We start from the raw sequence: 26,308 nt of genomic DNA on the forward strand, positions 1-26,308 counted from the left end.
TTGAAAGACACGCTAAATTCTAGCTCGAGATCAGTAAATTAAAATCTGATTAGTAAGTTTAAAATGTATTTTTCTCATCCAAGCTCATGGTCCCCCCTTCCAAAGTCCTGTCCTTGGGGAGTGTCCCTGGATACCATTTAGGTCACACCCCCCTGTTCCAGGGATATTTGCTAAAGCTTTGCCTCTGTGAGTCGCTCTGCCAGCACCTTGGAGCCATGCAAAGAAAGTTACTGATGGAGTTCCCGTCATGGCTCAGTGGTTAACGAATCCGACTAGGAACTATGAGGTTGCAGGTTCGATCCCTGGCCTCGCTCAGTGGGTTGAGGATCCGGCGTTGCCGTGAGCTGTGGTGTAGGTCGCAGACGCGGCTCAGATCCCACATTGCTGTGGCTCTGGTGTAGGCCGGCAGCTGTAGCTCCGATTCGACCCCTAGCCTGGGAACCTCCATATGGCGCGGGAGCGGCCCAAGAAATGGCAAAAAGCCAAAAAAAAGAAAAGTTAATGATGCAGAGGAGATGGAAATGGGGGAGGAACCAAGCTTTGCTGCGTGTTACTATGAGCTGGGCATTTTATATCCTGGATCTCATGGAAGCTACACTTCAGCATAGCAGGCAACTGAATTCAGAGAATTTAGGAAACGCACCCAAAGTGTAATGCCAGGTCCTTGCCAAGTCGGGATCTGAACCAAGCCCTAAGCCCTGTCCTCTTCCAAGCCACTGAGTCAGATTGCGCACGGAGGCGCGCGCCCGGGTCACACGCGGCGGCGGCGGCGGCGGAGGTGTGCGTCTTTTTGGAGAGGGACGGGAAATTGCGAAAGCCTGCACTCAAGGAGGAAAATTGTTCACTTTTGCTTATTTTGTAGCCAAAAGCTGGGTCTCTTGGATCGGGTTCGCCTTTCTAATCCTCGTGGTAGCAATACTAAAGGAAAGCTATTTACCCCTCTGAATGTAGATGCCATAGAAGAAAGTCCTTCTAAAGAACCAAAGCCTGTTGGCTCAAACAATAAAGAGCGTTTCCGCACCGCCTTCCGCATGAAAGCGTACGCTTTCTGGCAGAGCTCTGAAGGTAAAGCCCTTCTTCTTCCTCACTCCTCCCCTCCTCCCTCCATCCCTCCCCTGCGGAAGGACCCACCGGTCTACAGACTCGTCCCTTCCTACTCTCCCTGAACCAGCTCTCTCGCGTCTTATCCACGTCTCCTTGGCTGGAGGCGTCTGTGAGCAGAGGGCTCCCGTTAGCTCTTCTCCCGGCCAAGGTCACCTTACGCCTCGGCACAGCCCCTCTGGGGAGGCTCAGGACGTTTCGCCGTGTTTCCCAAGGGTGGCCGTGATGAGTGGGTTGCCACCGAGGTCACCTTGAAGGATGGAGGAGGAGGAGGGCCAGGTGCAGAGTGATCTGGACCCCTCGGGGCCTCGGCATCCCTAGGGGCTGGGAAAAGGTGTCAGCAGAGCGCCTAGGGGAGGGGGGGGGTGCTGGAGGAGCGATGCCTCTGTGCGCCCCTTTCACTGATGAAAGATGAGCAGGACTCAGAAAGGTCACAAAGATAAGGACAGACAAAGACTTGGAACTCAGGTCTGACAAATGCCCACACGTGTGTCCTTTGCTGCCTCCCATGGTCACTTGGGACCCCGGGAGCTCCCCGGGCTTCTCCTAGGCATCTCCCTCAGCCATCAGTCCTGAGCTGCAGGGACCGCAGAGTCAGACTTCTGGATGACAGACGGGCGATGCTAAGCACGTCAGAGTGATGTCACCGCTGGAGAACACGTCCGGGTCTCTGAAGTGGGAAGGGGCACTCGGGAGGTTGATCTCGGAAGGCTCTGCCTGAACCAGGTCCCCAAGCCTTGCCCAGGGCTCTGGCCTCCCGCTGACACCTGTGTCTTCCTCCCAGATGCCGGGACGGGCGACCCCACAGCGGAAGACAGGGGCTACGGGAATGACTTCCTCATCGAAGACATGATCCCCACCCTGAAGGCTGCCATCCGAGCCGTCAGGTAAGGCCCCTCGGCCCCACAGCGGAACCACCTCGGAACCACCCCCTGCCCCAGCTCAGCCCCAAGGGGCTGGGCTCTGCAACATCCTCCTGGGCTTTGGGAAGGTGGGCAGGAAGTCCCTCCAGTAAGCCCTGAATGAGGCTCCAGGGTGTGTCCCTGCGCTAAGGGGGTACTGCCTAAAGAAAAATGATTTCTGTGTTAGCATCATCTTGGTGACTCTTTCTCTGCGCCTTATGAAAACGCGTCTCTGGCTTCCGACACTCTTTCCAACAGTCACCCACTTGTCTCACTCCGACCACCATTTATTTTGAAGGGTATTGGGGGAGGGGAGTGTATTGACCCGGCATTTTCTTCTTTTATAGGCTTTTTGCTCAAAATAACTTTTCTTCCATCTGCCCTCATCTATCTAGCTCTCTTTAATTAGCATTTTCAACAAGATAATCAATTACAGGATTTTTTGGTCTGTTTCAGACAAGACTATAATTCTCCCTGGCTATTTCTGTTTTGCTTAGAATGCCACAAGAATATAAAAATACACTGCTACTTGAAGAAACCTGTGACCAGGATGTGGGCTTATAAGCTCTGCAGTGGCGGCAGTGAATTCTAGAAACTAAGTGGAAGATTCTAAGAACTAGTCTGCTATTTTCAGAACAGTCATTGTCTTATAGATCCGGGAAACACCATAGTTTATAATACGTGGCCCCCAGCAAAGCCATTGACCTGGTTCCTTAGGACAATGTGCCAGAAATAAGACTGGAGCAAAACACAACTACCTGAATTGAGAACTGGTTCAATGATCATATTCAAAGAAACCCAGTGAATAAATCTGTGTCAAGCCAGAGGGAGGTCTTTGTTGGGATGCTTCATGGTCTGGCGTCTGCCCTGCTCTTTTTAGCACTGTCTTCGTTGCCTTAGTTCAGGGGTTGGCAGACTTTTTGTATAAAGAGCCAGGGAGTAAATATGTCAGGCTTTCTGATCTGTAGGTCTCTGTTGTACCCCACGTTGACTTTCTGGTGCAAAAGCAGCCACAGATGGTCCCTAAGTGAATGACTGTGTTCCAGCCTCACTTTACTTTCAGTAACAGGTAGTGGGGGAGTTCCCATTGTGGCTCAGAGGTTAAGAATCCGATGAGTGTCCATGAGGACTTGGGTTTGATCCCTGGCCCCACTTAGTGGGTTAAGGATCTGGTGTTGCTGTTGTGTAGGTAGCAGACACGGCTGGGATCCTGCGTTGCTGTGGCTGTGGTGTAGGCTGGCAGCCACAGCTCTGATTTGACCCCTAGCCTGGGAACTTCCATGTGCCGCAGGTACGGCCCTAAAAAGAAAAAAAAAAAAAAAAAGGCAGCAGACGCCAGATTTGGCCTGATAGCTACCTATGTAAAGGGCAGGTCTAGAAAATGATACAAAATTGGAAAGGAGAGTACGCTATATAGGCCAAAGTAGTGTTTAGATGCTGGAGCTGTGGGCTGTGACAGACAACACACACTTTGCATGCACCATAAGAAAGGCCTTTGTAAATACAAGAGGGGAGGGGAGCCTGGGGAGGTGTGTTATCTGTCACTGGCCTGTGATTTGGGATTTTCACTGACACTGCATTCAGCAAGCACTGACCTCATGGAGTTCCCACTGTGGCACAGTGGATTAAGGGTCCAACTGCAGCAGCTCAGGTCACTGCAGAGATGCTGTCTCAATCCCTGGTGCCGCACAGTGGGTTAACAGGATCCTGTGTGGCCACAGGGGCATAGGTCACAGCCGAGGCTTAGAGTCTGTCTCTTTAGGGGACTTCCATGTGCCGCAGATGTGGTCATAAAATAAAAATAAGAAGAATTGACCTCAGGATGGGGCTTTCAGGGAGCATCTGTTATCTAGGATGACATTATTGGTTCCCAGGAAGATGGAGGGGAGGATTCAGCATCTCCAAGTCCTAGATGTCCCACTTTACTGAGAACCTGAGAAAACTCAGGGAACAGAAGCTGGTGTTTCTCTTCCAGGCGCTCATAAGCCAACGGATTAAAGAGGCTATTGAGGAAGAGCTGTCAGCTGTCCTCAACTAGAAAGCTGTGTGACCCAGTGATTAGGGACCATGAGCTTTGTTGGTATAAGAGCCTGGGTTTGAAAAAGGTTCTGACGTGGTCAGCTCCATGGGCCTGGGAAGGTGCTGATGCTCTTGGCCACAGCTGCATCACCTGTAAAGCAACCCGTCAGCAGATTGTTGGAAATGCACTTAGTTCGGTGTCTGGCATGTCCTGAACATACAATAAACATTAGCTCTTATTGTTAGTATGAATTTCTTATTATTCCCGTAATTGAAAGGAGGCAGTCATGAAGGAGAGCCACCAGCCAGCCGAATCCAGTGTGGCTCCAAGAGGTAGACCCAGGGCCAAGAGCTGGAACTTCTCAAGTCACCTCTCTTTGGTTCTTGTATCCCACCCAAGCCCAGCGTTCGCTCATCTCGCATCATGGTTTCCTTCCCTCTCCACGCCTCGTGACAAATGCCTCCACTTTGCCTTGCAGGATTCTGCAGTTCCGTCTCTATAAAAAAAAATTCAAGGAGACGTTGAGGCCTTACGATGTGAAGGATGTGATTGAGCAGTATTCCGCAGGACATCTAGACATGCTTTCCAGGATCAAGTACCTTCAGACCAGGTAAGACAGCTTAGCTGGAAGGACAGTGCGCTCCTGACTGCGGGGGAGTCAGACAGAGCCAGGTAAACCTTAGAGCTGAGAGTGAAAGGCCTTGGCTAACCACCATGCTGGGGAGAAGTTTTAAGAACAGGCATACTCATCAAACGTGAAAATCAAGGCCACCCAACACCAGATCAAAGGGGTGGGAAGGATTTCTATGACGTTGACATGGTCAAGACTGACACCCTGATCAGGCCTCCCGGACAGCAAAGGCATCTGTCCTCCTGGCCCCTGACTGTGATGCTTTGGGTGTTGCCTACAAAATCACGCTTCTCTAAAATGAGTCCAGCTGATTACCTAAAATTTAGGCAATCGAGGTTATCTAAAATTATATAAATTTTCACTCAATTAAAAGTTCATCAGGTGTTATTTATAATGGTAAAAATATGGAAACAGCATTGATTTCCCAACCAATAATTGCCACTATTTTAGTTGAGCCCCTGAGTTCTCTCTTGTCTCTCTATTCCCTTAGAATCCCCAGGGGATTGCATTCTAGCTGCCATGTTACCAGTGAGAAAACCAAAGCTCATGGGGCAGTGGACTAGGAGGTGGCAGAGCTGGCAGTCAAACCAAATCCAGCTTGGTTACAAAACCCTTGTTCTCTGTAACACACCACAGTGCCTCAATTATAGCAATAGTGATTAAGGCAAGAACGGTACTTACTCTCATTAAAAAGTTATGCAGCCATCACATAACATTTAGCAAATGTATATAATGAGATAAAAATTATGTGATCTGTGAATATGTATTTGCAAAATACAATCACTAATAGTACACTCAGATATATATGTACACACACTAACACATGTACTTATATGTACACATATATGATTATATTTATATATAGTCTGCCTAGATCTCGTGATTCTCTTTACTGTTATATTTGTACAATTGCAAAGATGTACACACATACATTTATTCAGAAATACACACAATGGATACACACTGTCCCTTATGGGAGCCTAGAGAGAAACAGTAAGACTCCCTGCAGGACTTACAGTGGCTACACTGAGGTGATAAGTTCATGGGTGATTTTTTTTTCTACTTTTTAAATGTATCGACTCTTGAATGAATTGAAAAATATCATTTTAAAAGGGAAAATGATCTAAAAGAACTCAAGGGCCCTATGATGCCGAGTCATAGAACTGATGTCAGGAGGCCAAAGCCTGTCTGAGGCTCATGGTCAGACCTGTGCGAGATTTCAAATGGACAGGAGTCAGGTCCTCTCTGGACCTCAGTTTCCTCATCTGAATATGCTGCCATTGGAGTGTCCTGCAGAGGTAATGGGACCATCGTGTTGAATGAGGGGGACATTAGTGGCGCTGTTGGGTTGGAAGAACGCTTATCTGTGGCCATTCTTTATCCATACGTGGAATAGCAACTGTGACTGCCAACTGCAGTGGCGGGCATGCAGTCGGCGCTCCATGCCTGCCGAACAAAAAGCTGTGTGCACAGGTTCTGAGGCGGACATGCTGTTCTTTGGGCAAAGAGGGCTCTCTGAGAGATGAAAGGGGGGGACACGATGTGTAGGACATACCGGACTCCGGAAATGTCAGCCCGAATTAATGTGCATTGAGTGGATCTCTGCACAGTCGGCGTGTCTGATATTTATCCGGTATGTGTTGTTTATGAGTCTTGGCTGGAGTTTGTCTGCCTCAATGGACTAATCACAGAGCGCCAGCTATGCCGATACTGCAGGAGGCCAGAGGGACAGGAAGGGTGATTGGGTACACGGTGACGTCACTGGAGAAACAAGATGGGTTTACAGAGAGAGGGAGCGAGGCCTGGCTCCTTTGGGGTGCCTGATCTTCGTGGTCCTGGGCCTGGGACAAGCCTTCAAGGCTCCTCACCCCCGCCCCTGCCCTAGCCCTGCATGTGTCTCCACTGTGCTCAGGGTGGCACAGGTGGGGAGCTGGTGCCTCAGGCAGGATAGAAGCGGGGTGTGGAAGCCAGTGTTGGATCCAGCCCCCCAAGAGCCAGAGGAGCCTGCCAAGCAGCAGAGAAAAGAGAGCACAGCAGAAAACAGAGTCTAGGGTTTAGCAGGGGAAACTCCCGAACTAGATAGTTTGGAGAGAATGAAAAGGCTGGAGGACCAGAGAGGCTGTAGCACACCTGACATCTCCTATAAGAAAGAACAGGACGCAACCATCACCCTGCCTCAGTGTTTGCTGCCTCCCTCTCCTCCGGGATTGGAGAGATGCTCTGGGTACCACTGGACCAAAAAAAAAAAAAAAAAAAAGGTAATGATATATTGAGATAATACATTCTGATAAATTCTCTCTCTCTTTCTGGCTCTCTGTCTCTGTCTCCATCTCCCCCACCTCCTCCTGTCCCTTTCCCCTTCCTCTCTCTCTTTTTTTTTCTCTTCTCCTTTATGTTCCAGACCCACACCTGACCACAGAGGGAATAGAATGCATTGCTTCCCTCTCTTTGCCTGTAAAGCTCTCTGTGATTTAACCACCAGCCCCTCCTTTGTGTGTTCTCTTTCAGAATAGACATGATTTTCACTCCCGGACCTCCGTCTACTCCAAAACACAAGAAGTCTCAGAAGGGGGCAGCCTTCACCTACCCGTCCCAGCAGTCTCCCAGGTGGGGCCCGTGTCACGGACTGACGGGCTGTGTGGTGCCAAAGCCCACGGAGCCTCCCCTCCCCAAATCCCAGCCGGGCTCCCTGACAGTGGGGTGAGGTTGCCGCTCCCCTAAGTCAGATGAGGAAAAAGCATTTGGAGCCTGTTGCAGCATGCGGCACCCAAGAGGTGTATATATGAAACACTTACAGCCCCTCTGCCCAGACCACGTGGGTGACACTCCTTTTTATGGCTGTTGAAAGAAACAGATGGTTTCCTTCTTAGAAAATAAGAGGAGACATACAAGTTTTACTGGAACCGAAAGACTGCGTATGTTCTGTTAGAGCCCAGGGTGCTCTAACCTGGTCATCAGCTTTGGCTTTTCCTGCATCCTCATCCAGGATTTCTGCCCCCCTAGCAGAGCTGGAGAAGGAAATCAGATGTGAGACCCCCAACACTGTAGCAGGTAGAACTCGGTCCCCTCAACAGAGCAGATCTGCTCTCTCTCCAAACGTGGTTGGGAACTGTTCTTTCACAGGTCCTGATGAAAGACTTCTCCTTTAGAAAGTCCGCTGCCTGAATTTACGCTTCTTTATTCCCAGATGTCTTCAAGGCAGGTAACCTAAGTGATGAAAGGAGTTAGGCATAAGAAATAGTGCGCCCTTTGTAATAATAAGGCTCCTTCTCAGAGAAGAAGGAAGAGCATTCAGGATGATAATATATGCGGCTAATCTTCAGCCTCAGCCCCGGGGACAGACTAGCAAGCGGTGAGCCAAGGGACCCTCAAAAGCACGTACCCCTTTCCAGGGAGGGACTTGTCACACTGTTGTGCTGTTGCCAGTTTTAGGACCAAAGATCCTCTGTCTCCAGAGAATTAAATGTCTCAAGAAAAGCTGCCATCCAGATTTGATGTGAAATACCCCATTTTTGGGATGGCTTTATTGTTTTTAAAACCTGGTATGAGCTAAGGGAGACACTGACAGGCTGAATTCAGACATGGGCCACTGGGGGCAGCAGCAGGGGTAGGGGGATCTTTTTAGGGCCGCACCCACGGCATATGGAGATTCCCAGGCTAGGGGTCCAATCGGAGCTGCAGCTGCCAGCCTACACCACAGCCACAGCAACGCAGGATCCAAGGCACATCTGCAGCTTACACCTCGACTCACGGCAACGCCGGATCCCTAGCACCCTGAGCAAGGCCAGGGATCAAACCCACATCCTCATGGATACGTCGGGTTCCTAACCCACTGAGCCACAGTGGGAGCTCTCAGGCCACCAGTTTCTGACATCCACTTTAATTCAAGACTGCTCCGCCCAAGACAGGCCAGGGACCCAGCTGGAGACAGTAACGTAAAGACAAAAATCAACTGCCTAGAAAGGGCCAGGCGTGCATGGTGTAGGGCAGAAGCTAGACTCCCTGAAAGTTTTCCGCTGCGTAAAACTAGCGGATTGAAACTAACTGGAATTGGGGCTGTTGTGAACTGTGCCCGGCCAAGGAGCAAAGGCAGCGCACATTTCCAGCCTCGTCCCCACCAGCCTCATCTTCCGCATCGTTTTCCAGATTTTGCCTCTGTTTTCCACCCTTAACAGAAAAGGTGAAATATTGATACCCACTGGGAAGAACTTGAGAGAGGAGACAAGCCCTCCCCCACCCCACCCCGCCCTCCCCCTGTCTCCTGAGACTGAAAGGCAAAGGAACACAATTTAAAGGAATCAAAGCCTCTGGGCACAGTGAGGCAGTGTAGCAACCTTGGCAGGAAGCTTAATACTCAGCTTCACGTTTTCCTGCAGTGAACACGGTAAGCCCTGGACGTCCCGTTGCAGGCAGGGAGAGGCTGGCCTTTCCTGACTCTCCTGGGCCTCCAGAGTTGAGTGGCCTCTTCCGGACTCCATAAGCCTGCACGTGAGGCAGGTAGATCCAGGGGCCATGGTCCACCCAGCAGAAGGGACCCTGCAAAGCAGACATAGCTCTCTGCCTCTTACCCAACTGTGGGCTCTCTCCTAGGAATGAACCGTATGGAGCCAGACCTGCCACATCAGAAACGGAAGACCAAAGCATGATGGGGAAGTTTGTGAAGGTCGAGAGGCAGGTAGGTCCTTCCTGTCCCTCCCGCAAAACAAGTGAAGCTTAATTTCAGATGTCTTCTTTTTCCCCCAGAGGGAGATAATAGGCTTGAGTATCTACCATTCCTGAAAGGATGTGGAAATGCAGTCTCTCATTTAGCCCTTTACTGGCTGAGGGAGCACTGTAGTGATCAAGGGAATTCATTGTTCTGAGCCTCAGTTTCCCTGTCTGTAAAATGGGGTGGGGTTTTTTTGCTTTCTCTCTCTCTCTCTCTCTCTCTCTCTTTTTTTTTTTTTTTTTTTTTTTTCTTTTCAGGGCCGTACCTGCAGCATATGGAAGTTCCCAGGCTAGGGGTCCAATTGGAGCTACAGCTGCTGGCTTATACCACAGCCACAGCAACGCTCTTCTGAGCCGTATCTATGACCTACACCACAACTTGTGGCAACGCAGGACCCTTAACCCACTGAGCAAGGCCAGGGATGGAATCCACATCCTCATGGATACTAGTTGGGTTCTTTTTTTTTTTTTGGTCTTTTTGCTATTCTTGGGCCGCTCCCTCGGCATATGGAGGTTCCCAGGCTAGGGGTTGAATCGGAGCTGTAGTCTCCGGCCTACGCCAGAGCCACAGCAACGCGGGATCCGAGCCGCGTCTGCAACCTACACCACAGCTCACGAGGCAACGCTGGATCCTTAACCCACTGAGCAAGGGCAGGGACCAAACCCGCAACCTCATGGTTCCTAGTCGGATTCGTTAACCACTGCGCCACGACGGGAACTCCCTAGTTGGGTTCTTAACCCACTGAGCCACAACGAGAACTCCTAAAATGGGGAATTTCATCCCTCACGAGGTTGCTCTGAGGGTCCAATCAGCTGATCCCTGACCATGACCTAGAAGAGCAGCTGGCATACCTACACTTTCCACAAGTGGGCGCTCCTGTTACCATCATACCCTTGATGGCGTTTAAGGAATGTGAGTGCCTTTCTCCACATAGGCCCATGATCGTCCCCCTTGAGAGTGGGGATGGGTGTGTGGCCTGTATGAGGAGACCCGGGAGAGGGCAGGCTGTGGGTAGGCTTCATTCAGTGCAGAAAGAAATCCATTCACTCACAGCGCCCCAGAGAGCTCACCTCTCTTTCCCACCGTAAAGTAGCTTCTACAGCATCCTTTGCCTAACTTTACACTAGATGAATAGCTCTGTCAGGTGCCTTTAGGACTCCCATCCATCTTTTTATTTTATTCAGAGCCCAACATTGTGCAGGAGAGGCAAGAGAACACTTGAATGATTATTCTTTTTTGGCGTAGCAAGAATATCCTTTTCCATTTTAAAATTTTAATTTGTCATCTCAGCTCTTCCATGTACTGGCTCTGCAGTGTTCGACAAGTTACCTCATCTCTCTGTGCCTCTGTTTTCTCACCTGTAAATAGAGAGGATGAGAGTGTCCATCGCATAGGGCTGAAATGAAAATGAAAGAAGTTAATACCTTCATTTTTTTTCTTTATAGGGCCGCACCTGCGGCATATGGAAGTTTCCAGTCTAGGGGTCCAGCTGGAGCTGGAGCTGCTGGCCTACCCCACAGCCACTGCAACACCGGATCCCGAGCCACATCTGCAACCTGTGCCACAGCTCACAGCAACACCGGATCCTTAACCCACTAAGCTAGGCCAGGGATCGAACCCACATCCTCATGCCTACTAGTCAGGTTCTTTAACCCACTGAGCCACAGCGGGAACTGAAATAAGTTAATATCTTTAAAGTTATACTAACTGCTAGGTAAGTATTAGTTATTGTTAAGGTTTGGGTACCAGCTCAGCCATGACCTAGTTCAGAGCAGGGTGATATACTTGTCTGTAGTGCTTCCTGGCGAGTTATGAATTATCAGAGAAAAAAACAGCCCATGCACGCATGCACACACACTTGTGTCTGCCCTCAAGAAGATTTTGGTTAAGTTCTTGATTTTGTACGTAGGAAGAGATAGATGCAGCTTATCTCAGTGTATCTTCCACTGGCCTCCAAAGCCCCTGGGCCAGATCTTCAGTTCTAAGAAGCTCTATTCTTGCCAACCACTGCCCTTGTATCTTTGGGGCTAACATCACCAGGTAAGTGAAACATGCACAAACAGCCTAGATGCTTCTGTCTCAGGGAATGTTTGCAAATCAAGAACTCCCACTCTTTTTTTTTTTTTTTTTTTGGTCTTTTCAGGGCTGCACCTGCCGCACATGGATGTTCCCAGGCTAGGGGTCGAATCAGAGCTGTAGCTGCTGGTCTACACCACAGCCACAGCAACCACAGATCTGAGCTGCATCTGCGACCTACACCCCTGCTCAAGGCAGCGCTGGATCCCTAACCCACTGAGGCAGACCAGGGATTGAATTTGCATCCTCATGGATGCTATCAGATTCATTTCCGCTGAGCCATGATGGGACCTCCAAAAACTCCCACTCCTTGACCCCAACAGCAGCAGCAAGGCGACCTCCTCCTTGGGTAAAAATTGGCCTCCAGCTGTCTCTCTGTTTCGGCTGTCGCTTTCTGGAAGGCCCTTGCCTCGGTTGTTTCTAGATTAGCAGGAATATATGCGCAGGCCTCAAAATCAAGAGGCGGGAAGTAACTAGCTGTTGGGATGATAGTGACGAGCAGGAAGCCGCTTCCTGTCTGAAGAGTAAATGCTATAGTTTTTCCTCCCGACCCATCCCAGCGCCCCACAGGCCCCGAGAGAGCAGTGATTCCCAGTTCTCTGTGTCGTCCAGGTTCATGACATGGGGAAGAAGCTGGATTTCCTGGTGGATATGCACATGCAGCACATGGAAAGGCTCCAGGTCCATGTCACCGAGTTCTATCCGACCAAGGGGTCCTCCTCCCCAGCCGAGGTGGAGAGGAAACAGGACCCCAGGGATCCGGATTTGAACACCATCCTCTGTAACTATTCCGAGACAGGCCCCCCAGACCCCGCCTACACGTTCCACCAGGTGCCCGTCGACAAAGTCGGCCCCTATGGGTTTTTTGCCCACGACCCAGTGAACCTGCCCCGAGGGGGACCCAGTTCTGGAAAGGTCCACGCCACCCTCTCCTCCCCAGCAGCGACATATGCAGAAAGGCCCACCGTCCTGCCAATCTTGACTCTTCTCGACTCCCGAGGGGGCTTCCACTCCCAGGCTGAACAGCACGGGCCCTGCTCAGAGCGGGTCTCCCCCCGGCAGAGACCCAGCCTCACCCGGGACAGCGACACGCCCTTGTCCCTGATGTCGGTCAACCACGAGGAGCTGGAACGGTCTCCAAGTGGCTTCAGCATCTCCCAGGACAGAGACGACTATGCATTTGGCCCAGGTGGGGGCTCGAGCTGGATGAGGGAGAAGCGGTACCTCGCCGAGGGTGAGACAGACACAGACACAGACCCTTTCACCCCCAGCGGCTCCATGCCTCTGTCGTCCACGGGGGATGGCATTTCGGATTCAATCTGGACCCCTTCCAACAAGCCCACGTGAGAGGGGTCATGGGCTGACTCCTCCTTGTCATGTAGACAGACTCTGTATAGCTCACTTTGCTCTCACGCCCGCCTCGTACCCGTGAGATCGCCGGTGGCTGCGTCAAACGCCTGCATGTGCGTGGCGGCCCCACCTGGGCAGGGGCTTGTCAAGGCTTTTTTCCTCCCCAGGTCACTACAGTGAAGCCGCCTCCTTTCAAGCATGGTTTGCATGACTTTCCACTATATAAATGGTCCCGCTAATCTCTTCTAGGATACGCATTTATCTGCTGTTCTTACTTTGAATCATGGCTGGACCAGTACAGGGAGAAAGTACGGATGCGCTGTGCTGTGTGTCTGCGTGGTTGGCTGATTTGGGTTCGGGTTTCGTAAGCAAATCCCTTTCTGTTACTTCTTACATCCCTGCCCCTTTGTATAAAACACTCCAACGATGACCTGTTTGCTAAAGCAAGCAGATGATTCTCTCAACAGAAATCCATGGCGAACCGGGAGTTGTGGCTCAGTGGTAACAAACCCGACCAGGATCCATGAGGACACAGGTTTGATCCCTGGCCTCGCTCAGTGGGTTAAGGATCCAGCATTGCCGTGAGCTGTGGTGTAGGTCGCATCTGCAACTCGGATCTTGCATTGCTGTGGCTGTGGTGTAGGCCGGCCACTGCAGCACTGATTCGACCCCTCGCCTGGGAATTTCCATATGTCACAGGTGCAGCCCTAACAAGCAAAAACAGGAAAAAAAAGGGTTTTTATTTATTTATTTTTTTTGAGGTTGCCTCCTCACCCTAAACCTGAGGAAAGGGGCAAGATAGTCATTGCATCTCCAAAACCCAAAATTTAAAACATTTTATTTTATTAAGGAAAAGGTGGGAAAACTGTCTTAAAGCTCTCAACGCGTCCTCACTTGATCTGTCCTTGTCAACTGTCCCGCCTCGGTGTCCACATCTGTAAGATGTCGTGGCAATTCCAAGTGCAGCATTTCAGATAGGTTGCAAATGGGCAGGGAGAAGACACACACGTATTAAAATAGTTCCCAATTGATGTGGCCAAAGATAACAAAATGTGCCAGAAATGGGATGTCCCTCCGGGCAAGAGCTACGTTCAGTGCCTTCGAAACGAGGTTCCAACTCGCATTCCTCCCCAAGAAGCTTGTGCAGAATCTCAAGTAAGAGCTAAGGTCAAGAGGGTACACAGAAATGATCTGGTCCAGGTCTTTCCTTGGGAAAATGAGACACCTTAGGCTCAGGTAAAGATACAGTCCCAGGATCACTCTCCTGTCCCCTGGAGAACTGGGACCCAAAGCTCAGTCAGCTGACTCGCTCCAGGCCCTGGTCTCCTCCTGCCACACCACTTTGCCAGTTTTCCCAATGGGACCCAAAAGTGGTGCCAGGCTGCCTGTGTTCTGTGTTGTGTGTAAAGCCCTCAGGACACAGTTTGTCTGGGGGCAGGGGCGGGGGGGGTGTCTGCTTTTATTGCAACATGGGCTTATCTGATGCTTTGCTTTTTGGATCTAGGAAAAAAAATAATGCCAGAAAGCTACAACCTTTATTAATATGCAAATGGACCAAATTTCCAGAACCATCCAGTGTTACTCCTCTGGATGTATTTTTAAGCCACGCATGGCCGTAAGGCTGGCTCAAGGGTAAGCAGACAGGCTGGAGCGCAGTCCTGCTGAGTCAGTGCTAATATGAAGCAGAAGCTGTCCTATCCCTAGTCTCTGAAACACATTGATGGAAAATGTTTCTGTTAGGCTTGGGCTGCATTAGCTAAATGACCACATCGTAGCGTTATTGCCTCTTTCCTTACGTTTGAGCACTGGTTGAGGATGGTTGCCATGACGACTGCAAAGATGTTGGAAATGCCCCAGTGAGTGTCTACACCCCACTGACGTTCCTCCACCCAGTCTTGTCAAGAGCCGTCGTGGATGAGGCAGACCGGAGGTCGGTGTTTCATCATTGCCTAATGCAGTGGTCTTGCGCCATGTTGGAGGGAGGAGCTTCCTCCCCATAGATTGGTTTCTTTCAACCCCGTATGTCAACAGGTACCATGTAAAAGGCTCAGGGTACAGTAACGATGAAGGGTCAGCCCCTGACTTTAGGAACTTAGAACCAACCCTGAAGTCCTTGGCTTCGTGAGTGGTGGAAAAGGAGTCTTACACAGAGTTCCACGAGTGGATGGGAAATCCACTTGAAACCCGAGGTGGGAAATACACAAGAACGAGCGCATATTATCAGACATGGAACCCCTCCCCCATGGTTTATCATTTGACTTTCTGGCAATCTGAAGGGCAAAGGGAATAGGTCACGTGACCCTCCTCCTGACCCCCTTCGATCTGGTTAAGAGTGCCGTTGGGGTGGATGACCTAAGGGGATGACTTATGCCCCTTAAGGGTTTGGTTCTTGATTCTGACCTTCCCAGACTCTTTCATCAAAAGTGATTGCGTGACCTCCCACCTAACATAACATACTAGTTACTTTTTTTTTTTTTAACTTATTAGTATTCTTGCAGAACCTACAGACTTCAGCGTCTTAGAAATAGAAGCATTTTCCAGGAACTCAATGGAATTCCCAGCTGGAAGAGTAAAATCTTTCTCATCCTCAAGCTAAAAACTTTGGATCCAAAGTTAGAGGTTCTTTGAATAAATGACAAAGCATTGGAGTTTGGATTATTTTCCAAACCATAAGAGGGCAGTCTAGCTTCCCTGCTGGATCACAAGGCCAGGACAGCAGGGACTGAGTTTGTGATGATTAAATATCTCCAATGTAGTATGTTGTCTTTATCAGTATAGACAGAGGAGAATTACATTTTCATGAATGAATAAATGATAAGAATCTTAAAAGCTATTCTTTTCCATCTAAGAACAAAGAAAAAATGATCTCCTGGAATATTCTGCTTTGATATTCCTTAAAAAAAAAAATTCCAAAAATGGTAACTGACCTACTCAAGTTTTCCACCTGTAGACAATACCATCAACATGGCCAACACCAATGAGTAGAAATTTAAGGTCTAGGATTGAACACAAGTTACAGGGAGAAAGAATGTATGCTTCCTCAGAGATCTTTTTTGACGAACGAAAACCCAGCATGATGGAATAACCCAACAGAATTGGTTAATAACACAGCCTAAGATTATTCTACTTCAGATATACCAGTGGCTCTGAAGCTTGCCCAGGAAATTGCAGACGTTTCAGCAGAACTCCATGAAATAATAACTTAATTCCATCATAAAAACTAAATATGAGTTTCTCATGTGACACTGTGATACCCTTATATGTGTTCCTTTTCCGTGCGTCACAACATGATGTATGTAAAATTTAAGAGGTCATGATTTAGCAGGATCAAAATTAGTGAGATAAATCCACTTTCCAGCTGTTAGGTGAAAGGTGATGCTAATGGGCTGAGAGGAAACTACTTGAGATCAATTTCGAGTTTTGACTCTCAAAGACTAGCACACACAAAAAAATACTGAAAAAAAGTTTTAATTGTGAGAGGAAAAGGAAAAAAATATCAAATTGAGAGAATTCTATCCATGAACTGTTTGTTCTCGAAACTAAGAGATTAGACTTATTAAAAGTGGCATTGATACTATAAAGCTCTAGTTTTCATCAAAATAGAGCCAGAAAAATTCCAAGATATATGATAGGTCAAATGAGCTCATTAATCAATTATATGCATCTAACGCCTATTTTGTGCAAGGCATTTCCCAGGCACTGTAAGTTGAAAGGATAGTTACTTACAGAAACTGCTAGTATAACAGGATCTACGCATAACTTTGCCAAGATCATTCTCGTAATTCTGTGCCACTCTAATGAGGGTGATAAAAACATTCATTTTTTCCTTCATTTACAAGATTTATTAAGCACCACTCTGTTCTAGGCATTGCACAAAGCATCAGACATTCAGAGATAAGAAAAATACAGCACACCATCAAAAAGCTAGGACTCTGATGACCTCGAGTTATTAAAGGTCCCTCCAAACTATGTCTACCAGAAGTGGAAAGAATCTGGTCTCATCCCTGTAGACAACCCTCTACAGACAGGAATACTTCCTAGATTGGAATCGGTGAGAGACAATGTGGAAGAAAGTGAAAGCGGAAATTCTGCATCAAAGTGGTCCTGATCCCATCAGCTCAGGGAAGCCTGAGGTGGTTGTATGGGAACTTTAAGCTTGGGTTCAAGGCTTGGGACGTTATAGCGCTAGATGAGCTCTGCAAGGAAGAGTTTCCAGAGTGTCCGAGAAAGCTCTGGAAGAAACCAGCTTTCTCTTCCTCTCTGAATCACTACTATGATTGAGACCCGGCAAGGAACTAAGCTGCTTCCACTTCATTGTGTTGACCAAGAGACGCTTATAGTAAAGACCAATATACAGCGTCTAGTTCAAGAGAAGGTGTCACAGTTCTTCTGGAAACCTGCCCATCACAGTGTCCTGGGGCAAGAAAAGAAGTGTGACCAGTGTCCTAAGAAGTCAACTGCACTGTGGACAGCGCTGCCAAGCACACCCCTGGCTTCCTCCAGAGGATGCCACGTAGTGGTCTTTGTTCTCCTTGCATACACATCCAAGGCACCTGGAACCCCAAGGATTGTGTTTTCCCCGGGAGGAATACACCCTGTGTCCTCACTTGTCTTTGAAGGCTTGCTTGTTTCAGGATGCACGTTTAAACAGACCATAAGACCTTTCTTTGTATTCAAATCAACCCAAAGTTCTCGTATCACTGATATCACACTATTGAAAACCGAGCCACAGCCCCTAAATCTGGTAGCAGGTGTCACGATGCCCAGGTCAGAACATGCTAGGAACCAGGCTGTCTGTAGTTTTAGTGCTTTAGGAAACCAGTAATGGAAAACGCCAAAGCGATAGGAAGGAAATAGAGATACCCTGGATAAAGATTTGACTTCTCTTCAAACGTGTTTGTGTTTGGCTTTTCTGACATGTTTTGATTTTCGAAAGAGACAATCCGTGTAGATAAAGCCCCCAAAACAGTGGCTGCTACATACGGGGGACTGTCAGTCATGTTCTTTTTTTTTTCACAGCGTGTGTGAATTCTATTGCCTCAGTCTTTGGTATTACCCGTGAACTCTAAACTTACATCAGAAAAAAATGGGTAGATACAATTTCAGTTTTTACACGACAAAAAACAGGCATTTTCACAATTGCTATTTAAATAAGGACATCCCTAGAAATAAAAATGCTTACTTTTTGCATCAGGATAGGGAAGAGGGGGATTGTTGGAATGAAGAAAGCAGGATTATCAGATCCCAGTGGTTGAGCTGTGGCAGTTTCTTTGGACGTACCACACGAGGCCCTGCATCACTGTCTCAAAGGAGGAACTTATAGGAGGTAAAGCCAAATAGCAGGAATAATTAAATATAAAGAAAGGAGTAGTTTCGACAACGAACATCAACCACGCCATGATGTCTGTTGGACCAATGCTAGCCATGACTGAAGAACTTCCCAGAAAGCGCTTAGACCCAAGGGGACTTGTTCCCACCTTTGAACAACCTCAACTCTGGCCTTCCCTGGAGGGAAACTGTGACTAGTATTTTTTGCTTTATTGTCATAGATGCAGGTAGGTATAACTTCATAGATTCTTAGAGACTCAGAGCAAGAAGAGACTTTGATCACCCAGAAAAACCACCTTGCTTTTTCTATCAGGAAGCAGAGACTCCAAGCACAGGGAATCACACTTAGTCAGTGACTGGATGCATGATGGGGTAGCAGAATCTAGAACTCGGGTCTTCTAACTCCTGGTCCATACGTTGGAGATCAAAAACTAAAAAGTGATATATACCCAGTGAGAACAGAGGATCGCTATTGGACCCAGGGGATAGAGAGAACTTCCTGGTCCACTGGAGCAACTGCTACGTGAGACATCTGTATCAGCACCTCTTCCCATCTCGGGAATACCATTGATGATCACACGCCTTGAAAGAAGGCACCTTTCCTTCTTCCAAAGTCCTGCTGTATTCAAAAGGCATGGAAATGCCACTGCTGCTGAGTGCGGTGGAGAAAAGGAAAGAAGAACACCCCTCCCCTCCCCTGACCTCTCCCACTGTGTTGCCCATCTGTCCTCCCACACTTAGGCTGCTTCGGCTCTTTGGTCCAAACCTTGGACTCATTTAGCACCTGAGTCAAGTCCCAGATGATCTCTTTAGCTACAAGCCAGTTTAACAGGGTTTCTCTTGAAACAAAACAAAACAAAACTTTAGGGGCTTTGATTTTAGGAAATGAGATGCGATTTCTTTGAGGAATTATATGACCCCAAGTTACCAGGTCTACTAAAGTTGTCCCATGTGCACTGGGGTCTCTGGGTCTCTTCTGGGCACAGACTGGTTCCCCCCACTTTGTCCCAAAGAATGTCTGTCTTGGCCAGATGACAACCAGGTATTCTAGAGTCTTTCCCCAAAACTACAACAAAGCAAACAGGATTCAACTAATGATAGGTTTGTATAACTAGAAAATTATTTTAAAAAGTAAGCAGGTCTCTATTGGCTCAAATGAGGATTTCCATAGTTGGTTTCCACTTACGTTGTGCTTGGGATAGATTTTCCAGGATTTGGCTGAGATGCCCCACAGCTCTTGTTAAACCCAGAAGTGGGATGTTCAGGCTGGGCCAGAAGCTCTGAAGAGATGGTCAGAAAGAAAGGTGGTCAAGTTTTTGGCCAGTGATTTTAAAGACTGTCATTCTATTTTTCTTCGCCTTCGCATAGCCCCATTCTGGAGTTTAAATAAGTTTCAGAGAGAAAGAAAGAAAAAATGGGCTGTCTGGGAGAATATCCTGGAGTTCCCTGGTGGCCTAGTGGTTAAGGATCCAGCAATGCCACTGCTGTGGCTTAGGTTCTGTCCTTGGTCCTGGAATTTGTGCATGCCATGGGTGTGTCCAAAAAAATAAAGAATATTCTGAGGGTGACTTATAATTAAGCCGTCAAAAGCCTTGCGCAGGGCTTAGGAATGTATTTGCAGTTCCTCTTAGACTTGTCAAGTGGACTACAATTTAACGCCTAAGAGTAATACAAAATGAGAGCATGTTTTTCAGTATTCTCTTCCTCAGCCCACAAGACTGAGGTCAGGGAAGGGGAGTGAAACTCGCCCTAAACTCTCTTTATGTGTGGCACCTGACCTCAAAGTCCTCTCTCTCTGCCCCTCTCTCTTGACTTCATGCAGTCCTCATCACAGCCTCACAGGGAGATGGTACACCTTCCATCTTCTAGATGAGAAAGCTGGAGATGAGAGGCAGGAAGCTCACACAGTAGAAGTGGTACAGCTGAGCTCCCACCCAAAGCTCATGTGCCTCCAAAGCTCATTTTTTTCCTCCCCAGCCCACGTCTCCCAGGTCAATGGAACTGCTCCCCAATCACGCCCTGTAGTCTTGCACAAAGCCTTGCTCTCCTACACCTGTCACCTTTCCAGTAAAATGTCACAGTCCTCCTGGTTCCCTGGAGGGAAGAGTGATTCTTGTACCAACTGTTTCCCTTGCTGTTCAGTGGATCCTGCCTATTCCTTTGAGCATCTTCACAATCCAGCTGTCGGTGGCAGAAGACAAAGCTACATAAATCGTCCATCTGGTTCATGCTGGAATCCATTTGCTCTGCGAGTTTGGTGTGGCTACAGATGATCCCACAAATGCCTCTTGTTCGTCGCCCCCAGGGATCTCCTCTCATTGTTTCCACCGAACAAGTTCAAATTCCTTCCTGACTCTGGTCTTTTGTCTCTAGACTATACCCTTTATTTCAGGGCTTTGAAATCCTGCAGAAACAGGTGAGTCGTCAAAAACCTTCTCTGGAAGGCCAGACGCTCAGAGCACTTGTGTTTCTCTGTCTCAATATTAAAAGATCAAGGTTCCCAGTGGAGCCAACCTGATCTAATAATTGGGCTCTTCTTTTCCCTCTGAATCCTCTTCCAAGGGAGAGAAGCACAGCCCCAGCCTCCAAAATTAAGCATCCAGGTCGAAGGCCAAGTTCCAAGTCTGGCAGCCACCATTTAGTTGGGGGGCCAAGGGCGTTGCTGTTGGGGAGGTAAGGCAGGCACCGCCCCTCTTGAAAACCATCCTAGAAAGATGAGCCCACTTGGTCAGATGTGCCAATCATTCCCAGTTTTAAAGAGGAAAATGCTTTCCACATTGCTTCCAATGGGATATGGCTATGCTTCCTCGTTTTTCTCTTGGTACCGTAGCAGTGAGGGAAACACCAGTCTCAGAAGAGCAGGTGAGGTTTCCAGGGACATCGGATCTATATTTGGGATTGTATTTTCATTCATTCCCTTTTACAGCATAGCATTCTGGTACCTTGCTCCCTGAATTTGTCTCCATGCTACAAGCAGGCTTTCTTCACATTCTGGCTTACACGGGAACACAACTCTTCCACAAGTGGCCTTTAGTGCTCTTTATAATATGATTTCCTGTAATTTTTAAACTGTATGTGTAATTTATATTCTGGCTCTGTCCGATATTTGAACAACTTTAATAGGTTGATTTCCATATATATTATGCAGACAATTCTTACCTGGTTTTTTTTTATGTTCTATCTTAAAATAAATATTGCACCACTTATTAATAAATAGACATTTCAATGATTGTGTGGCAAAATGCTCCTTGCTTCGTTAATGACCCAGAGTGACAAGTTAAAGAGAGAGTCTGTTATTGGTTGCAGGGCAGGAGCCATAGGAGGGGATTCGAGTATATTTGTAAGAAGCAGTTGAAGCATTAAGACACAAGAAAGAAAACAGAATTGAAAACTCATAGCCACGGAGAGAGCATGGTGTAGGTGGCCCATCTCCTCGGAAATAGCTTCTGCAGAGTTTTGCGCATGTACAGAGCTCAGGAAAACATTATCCAGTCATTACGGTCTTAAGACAGGATTACCGTCTTTCTACAGAAGAGGAAATGCAGACCCAGAAACATAAGGGACGTGCCAAAGACATTCATAAATAATAGAGCCCAGGACCCCCTACCCCCAAGGCTCCTGCTACTTCCTTTGAGAAAGCTTCCCCTCTGAGACCTTGTTGGGGGAAGCCTATGTAGGTGACTCAGAGGAACTGTGGTTGGATGGGAAGGAAACAGGTGAAGCGCATCAGAATCATTCTCTCTGTTGTCAGGACAACAGAAAGGGATGCTTTCTCAGCAGAAAGAGGTGGCTGGGGTGGGGAACCTGGGGAGAGTTATTTGAACTTTTGCTGTCTTGGTTTATCATCGGTAAAGTGGGGAGGGGAGTTCCCGTCGTGGCTTAGTGGAAATGAATCTGACTAGTATCCATGAGGACACAGGTTCGATCCACGGCCTCGCTCAGTGGGTTAAGGATCCGGCATTGCTGTGAGCTGTGGTGTAGGTCGCAGATACGGCTCAGATTCTGCGTTGCTGTGGCTGTGGCGTAGGCCAGTAGCTTCAGCTATGATTTGACCCTTAGTCTGCAAATCTCCATGTGCTGTGGGTGCAGCCCTAAAAAGACAAATAAGTAAGTGAATAAAAAGTGGGGAGAAAAATGTGCCCTTGAAAGTCATTAACCTAAAGAAGGATCTAGCACTCAGCAAATGTTCAGTGAGGGACAGCTTTTGACCCTATCCTGTGCCCTCGGACCTGGCTGCCTTAATTTGGGTTTCCTCTGGAATAGATGCAGGATGTTGGGTGCATCCTGAAAACACAATTGAGAGAGTGGAACAGGGACTGAGAAAATCCAATAAAGAGGGAGCTCATCCTTGTGGGTAACTGGGCTCAGCTCCACCAGGAACCCCTTGTAAATGTACCTGTACATGTACATTTCCATATAAACAGGAATATACAAGTAAAATGTACCAAAGACTCATTCCACCTTGGGACAGGTGTCTGGGGTGGTCACTCACGGAGCCCTCTTCCTCCCTGGTTGAGAGTTGCACCTGGGGCATTAAATTCCCTCCCCTGCCAGGTTTCCACATGCTACTGCTGAACAAGCTCCCAGAAGTGAAAGCATTAAGCCAGAGGAGCGGAGAGATGTGGCCAGTGGAGGTGGGGAGCTGTGCTTGCGCTGCCACCTGTGTCCTGTGACCCCAGGTGGACTCACAGGTGCGCAGAGGGAAAACAGGATGTAGTAACATCCGCTTCTGGGCCATAAGCCCACCTGAGAACTCTTCATACAGAGAAGCAAAAACCCAGCCAGGCTGACACCAATCACTCTTTAAGTCAAAGGACATACTTGGCCAACACTGGACAAGCTGTCCATGGTGCCCATGAACTTATGCATCGTTCAAACAGGGCTCGTATCCTTTAGGAAGCAGGTAAGAAGCTCTGCTAGAAGGTCATCCTTCAGCTCCAAGGTCCATATTTGCCATCGCGAAAGCCTGTGGCTGACTTTGCAGTTATGAGAAGCACAGCCACTCTGCAACCATATATCCTTCCTCCCACAAAACTCACCTCCTCCAGTCTCAGGTGACAGTATGACAGAGAAAGAGCTTCAAAATTATATTCCTGAGAAAACCCCTTTTCATCTGCACAAATGGAGCAAAAGCCCATTCATAGCCTCCTATCCCAGATACTCCTGGGACCCAGGTATTGTTCCTAATAATGTTGGCTTCTGACAATGAACTTGGGCATCCAGTTGACCTGGGACCCAATGAGTCCCCCAAACTGAAGACATGTAAGGTGTCTCCCCTGAGAACAGCTCATTGTCCTCGCATCCAGCCTCCACATCAAATGTGAAAACATTCCCAGCAATTTCTCTCCTGGTTCAGGGCGGGGCTCAGCCTCAGGCCAGTGAAGGGCAAGGGGAGTTGGGTAGCAGAGGGAAGCAGAGATGAAATTAGAGAAGTAACAGGGGTCAGGTCATGAACAGCCTTCTGGGCCGCTATAAGGACACTGGCTTTTCCTCTGATTCAGACAGAAAGTCACTGCAGGGCCTTGAGTAGAGAGGTAACGAGACCTAGCGGAAGCTAAAAGGAGGTTCTCCAGCTGCTGTACTGAGCATACACTGAAGGAGCCTGGGGAAGAGGTGACAAGCTTAATCAGAAACAGTATCACAGTAGCAATAATCCCAGTGAGAGCCAAGAGCGGCTTGGACCAGAGTGGTGATTGAACGGGTAATAAAATGTATTTAGATTCTGGATACATTTGAAGAATAGAGGCAGAGGACCTGCTGATAAATTGAACGTGAGGTAGGAAAGACGTAGAAGAATCTTCTAGAAGATTGTGGAGTAGTTTACTTGAGAATGGAAGGAGGAAGGTATTAAATGAGATGAGCGTAGATTAGGGAAAGGGACCATTTTTGCAAAAGGATGTGAAATTGGCTTTTGACACTTTACATCTGAGATGCAAATGAGGCCTCTAGTGGAAATGTGCCGTAGGTAGGGGGGAGTGGGGCAGGATGGTGTGGATGGAGCAGCAAGTGCGAGGTCAAGAGTGTAAATGATAGGGCGTGGCGGGGTCAGTGTCCGATGGTGGAGACCATTGCATGGGTCAGAGTAACACATCGGGACTTCACCAAAGAGGGATGAAGTGCCATTGAAGGGGGAATGACACAGTCAGTGTTCTGGCCTGGAAGAATCACTTTGATCTTCTGCAGTGGCATTATCCAATACGGTAGCCTTCAGCCAAGGGTGCTGTGGAGGGTTTGAAATGGACTAGCCCTAATGAGGAAGTGTTGTAGGTACAAAATATACACCAGCTTTTCAAGAGAGTACACAAAAAAGAAATCTCATTATTCATTGTTAACACTGCTCACATATTTAAGTGATAATACGTTGGATAGGGAGTGTTACATAAAGTACATTTTTTTCACATTTTTTAAATTGAAGTATATATAGTTGATGTATCATGTTTCTTCAACATTTTTCCTGCTTTTTTGAACTTCTCAAATGGGGTTACTGGAAGATTTTTATTTTATTTTATTTTAGGGCTGCACCCATGGCATATGGAGGTCCCCAGGGTAGGGGTCGAATCGGAGCTGTAGCCACTGGACTACATCACAGCCACAGCAGGATCCAAGCTGCATCTGTGACCTACACCACAGCTCATGGCAACGCCAGATCCTTAACCCACTGAGCGAGGCCAGGGATTGAACCTGCGCCCTCACGGGTACTAGCCATATTTGTTTCCACTAAGGCACGACAGACACTCTACTGGAAGAACTTTAAATGCATATATAGTTTGTATTACATTTCTATTGGACAGGAATATAGAGAATGGATTAAAGAGGAAAAAGCCATTGGGAGATTTTATCAAAGGTCCAACTTGAATAAAAATTGATTTGTTCATTTTTTCATTCATTCATTCAAAAAATATTTATGTCAAGCATTACACTAGATTCTAACATATGGTGGCGGATATGCGGATATGGCAAAGGAAGATCCTGAGCTGACATCTTTGGCAGGGAGACAGACCATTAGGGAATCAAGCCAACGAGTGAGCACAGTAATTAATTATGGTGCTCAGAGTAACTATAAGAGCATCCTTGGGCGAGGCACCCCGTTGTAGTTGACACAGTGAAGGCTGGGCAGGAGCCAGTCGTTTGACAAGGCTGGGGGAAAGCATTACATACTATTTTTTAAAAAATTAAAGTATAGTTGATTTACAATGTTGTATCAATTTCTGATGTGCAGCAAAGTGACCCAGTTTCCTATATATATATATATATATATATATACACAGGAAAACTGCTACAATCAGAAGGAACAGCCAGTGCCAAGATCCTGGGGCCACCATTCCAAGGCGATGAACAAGGAGAAAAGGAGTGTGAGGAGAGTGAAATGTAGAGGGAGACTGATGAGGAGGGCAACTCTCTGAGGTCTTGTGGACCAGGGGAGGGAGGTGGAATTTAAATTTAAATATTTTAGGGAGTTCCCAATGTGGCTCAATGGAAACAAATCTGACTAGTATCCATAAGGATGCAAGCTCGATCCCCGGCCTTGCTCAGTGGGTTAAGGGTCTGGCGTTGCTGTGAGCTGTGGTGTAGGGTGCAGAGGTGGCTCGGATCCCGTGCTGCTGTGGCTGGGGTGTAGGCCAGCCGCTACAGCTCTGATTTGACACCTAGCCTGGAAACGTCCATGTGCCATGGGTGCAGCCCTAAAAAGACAAAAAATTAAACATAAAAATAAATAAATTTAAATATTTTAAACCCAGATCGTGATGGTGGTGCAATTTGGTGAATTTACTAAAATTCATTGAATTGTACCTTTACGTGGGTGAATTTGATAGAATGTGTGATATACTTCAACCAAGTCGTTTTGCTCAGGTGCAGTGGAAAAGGATCCGACTAGGAACAGTGAGGTTGCGGGTTCAATCCCTGGCCTCACTCAGTGGGTTAAGGATCCGGTGTTGCCATGAGATGTGATTAGATCGCACACTCGGCTCGGATCTGGTGTTGCTGTGGCTGTGGTGTAGGTCAGTGGCTACCGCTCTGGTTAGACACCTGGCCTGGGTACCTACATATGCCATGGGTGCAGCCCTAAAAAAAAAAGGACAAAAGACCAAAAAAAAAGAAAAAAACAAACAAATAGATCTCTGGCTTATCTGAGGGAAATTTACTCAGGGAAGCGAGGGCTGTAGGTAGGTAACAAGTTAGCAAGAATTCCA

At 47.8% G+C, this 26,308-nt stretch overlaps 1 protein-coding gene across 5 annotated transcripts in view; it reads left to right on the forward strand.

Moving 5' to 3' along the window:
• The window catches only part of KCNQ3 (potassium voltage-gated channel subfamily Q member 3), a 306,090-nt gene extending 287,965 nt beyond the window's left edge, over nucleotides 1-18,125 (forward strand). For 2 of the 5 annotated variants that reach the window (XM_021088897.2, XM_085021638.1), the window contains exons 10-15: nucleotides 863-1,065; nucleotides 1,886-1,988; nucleotides 4,502-4,633; nucleotides 7,163-7,261; nucleotides 9,245-9,329; nucleotides 12,051-13,041. In XM_021088897.2, the coding sequence (XP_020944556.2) occupies nucleotides 863-1,065; nucleotides 1,886-1,988; nucleotides 4,502-4,633; nucleotides 7,163-7,261; nucleotides 9,245-9,329; nucleotides 12,051-12,785 (1,357 nt within the window). In that variant the 3' untranslated portion in view covers nucleotides 12,786-13,041. Of the gene's footprint in view, nucleotides 1-862; nucleotides 1,066-1,885; nucleotides 1,989-4,501; nucleotides 4,634-7,162; nucleotides 7,262-9,244; nucleotides 9,330-12,050 lie in introns of all 5 variants that reach the window. The other 3 variants (XM_085021640.1, XM_085021639.1, XM_085021637.1) reach the window with 2 other exon arrangements.
• Nucleotides 18,126-26,308: the final 8,183 nt, after the last annotated feature.

This window comes from Sus scrofa, chromosome 4 (assembly GCF_054392235.1).
Source record: "Sus scrofa isolate SSC_HxYL_T2T_F1_AM1 chromosome 4, Sscrofa_HxYL_maternal_Yorkshire_Landrace_v2.0, whole genome shotgun sequence".
Lineage (NCBI taxonomy): Eukaryota > Metazoa > Chordata > Mammalia > Artiodactyla > Suidae > Sus > Sus scrofa.